Source organism: Berghia stephanieae, unplaced genomic scaffold (genome assembly GCF_034508935.2).
Source record: "Berghia stephanieae isolate SIO BIC M18660-M18661 unplaced genomic scaffold, UCSD_Bste_1.3 scaffold4, whole genome shotgun sequence".
NCBI classification, from domain to species: Eukaryota; Metazoa; Mollusca; class Gastropoda; order Nudibranchia; family Aeolidiidae; genus Berghia; species Berghia stephanieae.
Genome location: NW_027625288.1, coordinates 222375 through 231517, shown reverse-complemented (window position 1 = coordinate 231517; position 9143 = coordinate 222375). Strand labels below are relative to the sequence as shown.

General features: G+C 40.4%; 1 protein-coding gene across 1 annotated transcript in view; it reads left to right on the top strand.

The window, feature by feature from the left end:
• The first annotated feature begins 747 nt into the window (after positions 1 to 747).
• The window catches only part of LOC144961764 (uncharacterized), a 22501-nt gene continuing 14105 nt past the window's right edge, over positions 748 to 9143 (top strand). Inside the window, exons 1-5 of the mRNA XM_078894851.1 lie at positions 748 to 957; positions 1803 to 1917; positions 3398 to 3681; positions 4039 to 4251; positions 8298 to 8452. Of these exons, the coding sequence (XP_078750977.1) occupies positions 772 to 957; positions 1803 to 1917; positions 3398 to 3681; positions 4039 to 4251; positions 8298 to 8452 (953 nt within the window). The 5' untranslated portion in view covers positions 748 to 771. The remainder of the gene's footprint in view (positions 958 to 1802; positions 1918 to 3397; positions 3682 to 4038; positions 4252 to 8297; positions 8453 to 9143) is intronic.

Here is a 9143-nt window from a genome sequence, read left to right as displayed (position 1 = left end):
AAACTCTCAAACTTGGGAGCTGACGATTTCTTCAAGGAATCCCAGGTTTGAGAGTTTTTGCAAAGACGAGAGTCATTTAAATCGATCGATATTTGAAGGATGAGTTTTCTGGCCAAATTTTTAATGAGTGTTTTTTCCAGAGTACGACAGTTAACGAGTCAAGGTGTCAATATTTTGGGTTTGAATCCAGCACGTCCTTGATCCATGAGTCACACGAAATCTGGGGTGGGGGGGGGGGGGGGGGGGGGGGGAGAGAATAAAGAAGATGTCACTGGATGGAGGAACGCTGCTTTGCCTAGTTTGCATCGATTAGAATTGCCTTACAAGGAACTTGGGATTCCCGTAGCTCAGCTGCTAGAGCAATCGCTTCACACATAAAGGGACCGAGATCGATTCGTGGCAAAGTCGATAATTTTTGTGTTTCCTGATTCCCCTTTGCACCCAGCAGTGATTAGGGAGTTTGGTATGTTAGGTGTACTAGCTTCCTATCCAAAGCGTAGCAAGCAATTGCTACTGTCCGTTTCACGCTATAGAAATCGGGATAGACTCCACGGGCCAAATGGCTTGAAAGGACTACTCACAAGGGACTCCACATTAGTGTTATAAATAGCTTTTCATGTGATAGTTACGCGATGCGGTTTACGTTGCATTTTGCCAAATTTAAGCACCAAGATTTTATCTTTCCTAACGTAAGTAGACTTGATTGTTGAAACGATAAAATTCCCAGATATAATTTATTAGTTTCCAGACGCTCCGTCCTATCGATCACTGATGTGGAATTTGGCCATGGACAACAACAATATCGACAACGGCAACACGAGTTTCAGCAACATTTTCATCTCAGAGTGTGTGGCTGAAGACAATCACACAATCAGTAGTAACGAGACACTCCGTGTCAATGAAACCAGCAATGCGAATGACACGACCGTCCTGTGTTACAACGAGACACAAAACATAGTAAGTTGTTTGAAAAGACCTTAAACTCTTTCCTCACCGACCATTTTCAAGAGTTTTACTTAAATCCATACCGGACCAAACTTGACCTCAAACCTCAAAGCAGAAAATAAATAAAATTAAAAGAATTCCCTTTATTCATCCTCATTGGCAAATTTGTCATAGGGTCTATTCCAAGGGGAGAATGGAATAACCCAGGCGTCAACCGCAGTGCAGCGCCTCAAAGTGAGCTAGGGTGATATAGCGCGGCAGGTGATCGAACTAAGTACCTGTTGGGTACGAAGCAAAGACCGTACCGCTGAGCCACGCTGTTCCAAATAAGCACGTGCTATGCATGACTTTGATGTGCAAAGCAAGCTTTACAAAACAGTTAAATAGAACAAACAATCGAATCAAATTTTGTGACTCATAAAACAAATGTGAATAAGAAAACTGTTGTTTGCCTCCTAAGGAATGTGAGGAATTTCCTGCTGTTGGGAGCGAGAGGATTCAATGATTTTCTATTTGGTTTATGACCGTATTTATTAACACCTATTTTTTCGAATTCTTTTCCAGCTATTTAGAAACTCGAAATAATTGTTTCTAATAAAATCAAACGTTTTCACTATGAGGTCAGGAACAGCAATGTGGCTCAGGCTTCATACAATTCCAAGTCGCATCTCTCTTACTGTTTTCTTGGTCAAAATGGTAAAATCTGATATCGGGTTTTAATAAATTCTAATCCTCACTGTAGTCTAAAGTCTTATCCAAATGGTAGCATGCAAATATTATTGTTAAATCCAATTCGTCGCTACTAAAATACTTAAAAGATTGCTTTTATTATTTTGTCGATCCATTTCCCCGTTTAGGATGAGCGCATGGAATTCACCGATGACGACAGGCGTGGCTTGGTCCTGAATCTGACATTGGGATTACACGCGGGTCGTTGGAACTTCAATGGAACGTTCGAAATGGAACTTGACGGTACGGCAACTATAACCTTATCATTCCACTTGTGACGACAATCTATAACCTTATCATTCCACTTGTGACGACAATCTATAACCTTATCATTCCAATTGTGATGGCAACTATAACCTTACCATTCCAATTGTGACGACAATCTATAACCTTATCATTCCAATTGTGACGACAATCTATAACCTTATCATTCCAATTGTGACGACAATCTATAACCTTATCATTCCAATTGTGACGACAATCTATAACCTTATCATTCCAATTGTGATGACAATCTATAACCTTACCATTCCAATTGTGATGACAACTATAACCTTATCATTCCAATTGTGACGACAATCTATAACCTTATCATTCCAATTGTGACGACAATCTATAACCTTATCATTCCAATTGTGACAACAATCTATAACTTTATCATTCCAATTGTGATGACAACTATAACCTTACCATTCCAATTGTGACAACGATCTATAACCTTATCATCCAATTGTGATGACAACTATAACCTTACCATTCCAATTGTGACAACAATCTATAACCTTATCATTCCAATTGTGACGACAATCTATAACCTTATCATTCCAATTGTGACGACAATCTATAACCTTATCATTCCAATTGTGACAACAATCTATAACCTTATCATTCCAATTGTGATGACAACTAAAACCTTACCATTCCAATTGTAACAACAACTATAACCTTATCATTCCAATTGTGATGACAACTATAACCATATCATTCCAATTGTGACGCAATCTATAACCGTATCCTTCGAATGTTGATGTGCAGCTATTTGGTCAAGTGTTATGACACTCGCTTTCGGATCGGAAGGTCCTGAGTTGAGTCCTTGGAAAAGGCTCTTTACTAACATTCTCTCACCGTACTCAGGTGTAAAATGAGTGCTTGGTCGTTAACAGGGCTTTCTCTGTCAGGAAAAAAATGTCATATCGCCTAACAGGCGTCATGTCTCGTACTACATGTTACGTGTTGCTGTTGACCAGGGACCCCTTATAAAGCGTTTTGAGCAGATTTAGTGGACATTGCGCTTTATAAAAGCTCAATTATTTTTAGGTGACAGACGGTGGGCCGCCATTTTTGTATTTTGATTTTGTTACAATGTGCGGCTATGCAGTATATCAATCGCTTTCGGATAAGAAGGTCCTCGGTGCAAGCCTCGCTCGACGCAAAGTTGAGTCCTTGGAAAAGGCTCTTTACTGTCACCGTACTCTGGTGTATAATGAGTACCTGTTCGTATACAGAGTTTTCTGTCGGAAAAAAGCAATTACATTAATGCCTAACAGCCGTCATGTCTCGTTCTACAATTTACGTGTTGTCCTTGGTAAGGGGCCCGTTGGAAAGCGCTTTGAGCACGTTTAATGGATATTGCGTTTTATAAAAGCTCAGGGAAGTTTTGTTTTTGTGTGTGTGTTTTTGTTTTTAATGATAAAACGGTTTCCTTGTTTAATCAAATCTGCAGATAATATTGTCCAAGGGAGTATAGTCAGGGGTGTCTTGGCAATTTGGCTGATCGGAAATGACTCTGTGATTTCATCCCAATACCTGCTGACTGACTTAGTGACAATTCCAGCACCAGGGATCGTCATAGACACACCGTCCTCGCTTACCCAGCCAATCTTAGGCCTGTTCACAACGGAAGTGAACCTGAATACATCACGTGACTCTCTGACGGCTACGATTGGTTGTCTTACTCCCTATGAAAACGGAACGAACGAGGTCAAGTTGACCCTACAGAGTATGAAGGTAAATAATATTAGAATTAAAGAAACCTGTTCTTATACAGACCAATGTCCGCTGAATATTCTCTTGGCGCTTTACAACAGCAACACTTACCAAGTCAGACATCTTATGACACCTGTAAGGTTCTGGGTGTAGAATGTGAGTAAACTGCAAACACCGGCCTTTATGAACAAACACAGTATATTGATTGTAAAAAGTAATAACACTCAACATTGCGCTGCTGAGAGCTGGACTCGAGCCCAGGACTTTCCGATCCGAAGGAGAGTGTCATACCACAAGACCATATAGCTGCACACGATGTTACACAACTGGTCCCATGATGAATTGACTTTTTATTTAAATGTCTTTACTCCTCTTCAGGTCCTGCCCGGGACCACGACGGGTGTCCACGAAAATACCACAGAGTACCTGGAGGACCTGGGGGGTGGCGTCATGACGTCAACGATAGGATCGTACCAGATGAATCAAGCCGTCTTGTACTTGGACAGGATTCCACGGTACACACCTGTGTATTCCAAGATGGCGGTCAGATCGTCCTTCGTTGTCCGAGTTGAAGACTACAGTAAATTAGCTGTAAGTGGACACATTGAGCTTTTATAGACCGCTAGAAAAAAAGAATCGATGCTTTAGAAATGCGGTGCGACAGACGGATGGGAATGGAGTCATGGAAAGAGAAAAAAAAACAAACAAAATGGTATTGGATGGACTAAATTATGTAAGGCAGAAAGTACTTCTGGTGATTGTAAAGCACAGACAGTTGGCGTACTATGGCCACATACGACACAACGACAGTCTCCAGAAGTCAATACTTGTAGGGAAAGATTAATGGGAAAAAAGGGAGAAGGAGACAATGGAAGAGCTGGTTGGGAAATATAAAAGAAATGATTGGGAATATGATGAAGGACTGCTCAGAGATAGCGCTAGACAGAGAATTGTGGATGAGCATGGGATCCAACCTCTATGAGAAGGAACCCTGGTAAGGTAAGATAAGGTATAGCGAAATATCCACAAAATGTGCTCAAAGCGCTTTACAGGGGGTCCCGAGCAAACAGCAACGCTTTGCATATAGAACGAGACACGACACTTGTGAGGCGATAATACAATTTTTTTCGACAGAGACAACACTCTAAACAGCCAAATACGTATTTTACACCCAAGCCTGGTGAGAGAAGGTGAGTAAAGAGCCGAGGATTAACTTTGCGCCGCCAAAAGTGTGACTCGAACCCAGGACCTATCGGTTTGATGGCTAATAGTGTCGTACCATTAGATCAAAAAGACGCATTAACTTGTAATACTCACAGGTGGTTCTTAGAATGTAAAAATGTAGTCTGCGGCTGTGGTCTTGTAGTATGACACTCGCTTTCGGATCGGAAGGTGTTGGGTTCGAGTCCCGCTCGGCGTATAGCTGACTCCTTGGAAAAAGCCCTTTACTCACTTTAACAGTGTTGTCTCTGTCGTAAATAAAATGGTAATATCGCAGAGCAGGCGTCATGTCTCCTTCTATATGTTACGTGTTAATGTTTGTCAGTGACCCTTTGTAAAATGCTTTAGAACGTTTAGTGGATATTGCGCTATATAAAAGCTCAATAGTTCTCAGTAAATAATATCATTCACACTATAAACGTTCAAGATTACATATAGTTTAGTCTGATGATACGTTATATCCGATCGGTGGATATTGTGAGTATTTTACCTAAACACATAGTATCCATAGATTATTCTCTGGAAACTGAATCGAGCTCCAAATACTCGATGAAAGAAACTCCCAAATCAAACACAGAAATAATCCATGTTTCCGTGATCTGACTAGAAAGTCTCCTTTCTCAACCTTGACCTTTGCGGCACAGTACAGTGTGAGGTCATAGGTCACGAATGCTGTAACATCTTGAAATAAGGACAGAATGATTGACTTGGAACCTTTCGGGATCAAAACCCCTTTTCAGTAAACAAGAAACTAACTCAACCGGAAATACTTGAGGTAGAATCCTGATCGATGGAGGAAAAATCATCTGCACGTCTCGGGATTGTTCCAGGATAAATAGAAATGATAAATGAATAAATACATAAATAAATACATGAATAAATAAATAAAAATTAAAAACATAACGAATAAATAAATAAATGGATGAATAAATAAATGAATTAAAATCTATTTGGTTAAAATCAATCCCTTTTTTAAAATATTTTTATTTCGGTTTCTTTCTCTGCTGCGTTGGTGGTATAAATTTAAGTAAAATACTCACAAGTTTTTCTGGCCATACCAATCGAACCAACAGAGATAATTATGTGTAACCCAAGGAATTTACCCAATGGAAACCGTACGGTGCTCTTATTGGCTAACCAACCAGCGGCCTCGATGAGAAAAATATCCGCCATTTTGATGTTGGCTGGGAATCGCGTTACTATAGTAAACAAGCGCTGATCGGCCGTTCATGAAAACAAGTTGCTGCTCGCTCGTTTAACTCAAAATTATTCAAAACGATCTCTCTAAAATGATATAAATGTGACTTCTTAAGGTTATCTTCACGGTCAAAACCACACAACATTCTATTAATGATTACGTCCGAGGCAAAAAGGAATATTGACAGGTCGACCGAGAGTTGAACTCGTGAGACGACAAACATCAATGCGAAGTGTAGCGAGAGTCAATCTATTGTTTGTCTTGTCCTATTCTATATAGAGAAAAGGATAAATAGTCTAGCCTCGTGTGTGAGTGGTTGCGTGTCATAGTCTTGTTTTTAAATTGTTTCTGTTGTTTATGTGTGTAGTGATGACTCTCTCACACTCAATTTCAATGCCGAAAGAGGAATTCCCGCACACAAGAAAGGGGAATTGGGGTGGTATTTGGCATACATATTGTATAGTATCTAGTTCTAAATAGATAACTGATTAGAATTATATTATGATATATAAACACAATGCCAAATACAATTCCAAAGTTTCCTTATTTCAAATGAAGTAAAGCTCCAAAACCTAATGGTAGTGATTGTAGTACTGAGTGTTAGTGAGGTGATGTGGTGTTGGTGGTGGTTGTAGTTGTAGTAGTAATAGTGATGATGATGTGGTGGTGGTGATGATTGTAGTTGTAGTAGTAGTGGTAGTGATGATGATGTGGTGGTGGTTGTAGTAGTAGTGGTAATGGTAATGATATGGTGGTGGTGGTGGTTGTAGTAGTAGTGGTCGTGATGATGATGTGGTGGTGGTGTTTGTAGTAGTAGTGGTAATGATGCGGCTATGTGGTCTAGTAGTATGACACTCGCTTCCGGATCGGAAGGTCCTGGGTTCGAGCCTCGCGCTCGGCGCATAGTTGAGTCCTTGGAAAAGGCTCTTTACTCACATTCTCTCACCATACTCAGATGTAAAATGAGTACCTGGCCGTTAACAGAGCTTGTCTTTGTCCGAAAAATTGTAATATCGCCTAAACGGCGTCATGTCCTTTCATACATGTTAAATGTTGACCATGGACCCCTTGTAAAGCGCTTTGAGCACATTTAGTAGATATTGCACTATATAAAGCTCAATTTAAAAAAAAAATTCAATGATGATGATATGGTGGTGGTGGTTGCAGTAGTAGTAGTGGTAGTGATGATAATGTGGTGGTGGTTGTAGTTGTAGTAGTAGTGATAGTGATGATGATGTGGTGGTGGTTGTAGTAGTAGTGGTAGTGATGATGATGTGGTTGTGGTGGTTGTAGTAGTAGTTGTAATGGTGATGATATGGTGGTAGTGGTGGTTGCAGTAGTAGTGGTAGTGATGACGATGTGGTTGTGGTGGTTGTAGTAGTAGTGGTAATGGTAATGATATGGTGGTAGTGGTGGTTGTAGTATCAGTGGTAATGGTAATGATACGGTGGTGGTTGTAGTAGTAGTGATCGTGATGACGATGTGGTTGTGGTGGTTGTAGTAGTAGTGGTAGTGATGCTATTGTGGTGGTGGTTGTAGTAGTTGAGGTAGTGATGTGGTGGTGGTTGTAGTAGTGGTGGTGGTGGTTGTGGTAGTAGTGGTAATGATGATGATATGGTGGTGGTGGTTGCAGTAGTAGTGGTAGTGATGACGATGTGGTTGTGGTGATTGTAGTAGTGGTAGTGATGATGATGTGCTGGTGGTGGTGTAGTAGTAGTGGTAGTGATAATGATGTGGGGCTGGTGGTTGTAGTAGTAGTGTTAGTGATGATATTGCGGTGGTGGTTGTAGTAGTAGACGATGTGGTGGTTGGAAAACACATTACATGTTATTATAGTACATGATTACACACATTCTCTAACTTCATTTTTTGACAGCTTCGTTGTGCCATAAATATACGCAACAAGTTCTGAAACATTTTATTGTGGATTTTGATATTGTTTGTTGTTTTTCTTGTGTCGTTATGTTGACATAGATACCGAATGAATGGTTATTACTACATTCTCAGCCAACAACAAAATGGCGCTGAATGCTTTCATTGGTGGACACTTTTTAGGCTTCGTACGTATTCTCATTCGTTTAATTCTATGGTGTAACCTTAAAGATTTGTAGTCTGATTATAAAGAGAACGATTCACCCAACTGGCGGTCTAAAAACAATTAACAAAGAGCTGAGTGACGTCACTCTCATTCAATCTATTCCTTGCTACCCATGCACAGGATGGGGATATCTGCGATGTGAAAATGAACATCCGTTTCCAAGACAACATCGTGTGGATAGGAGAGATCTCCATTTCTCTGGACGCACCGGAAGTAAGGAAACCGTCACTCAAGGTCACCGTAACCCAGACAAAACAGTGCCCTTATGATGGAAGGTAAGAACAGTCATATGATGACATATGATACCATATCACAACATATCATATCATACCATATCATAACATATCATAACATTTCATAACATATCATACGATATCATAACATATCATGCCATATCATAACATGTTATACCATATAATAACATATCATAATTAACTGAGCTTTAATATAGCGCAATATCCACTAAATATGCTTTAAACCTCCATGAAGCCCATGAAGCTGGAGTTTACCTCGGTTTCTATAGTGTGAAATACACAATAGCAATTGCTTGTTACTCTTTGGATTTGACGCTGACATATCACAACGTTGTTTGCGCCAGATCTAACGGACCCAGCTACCCAATCACTGATGGGTGGAGAGCGGGGTAAGAAGAAATCTCAATTTCACCTGGGTTCGATCTCGGTCCCTTTTCGTGTGAGGTGAGTGAGCTACTGGGACCAACAGTGTCTCCATGGCTGGTACGAAAGCCCGGAAACTTCTCTCCTGGTTCCAGTAAGACTTTTGGGAAGATTTTCATTCCATTTTTAATCGGAGAGTAGGTTTGGTGGATTTGTTTTAAACCAAAAACCGAAAGATTCCTGGTTCGAGTCTGACTCTGGGGCAGGGGGCAACGTTGATTCCATGGAAAATGCTCCATACTCACATTCATTCACCGTACGCAGGTGTAAAATAAGTACCAAGGGGATA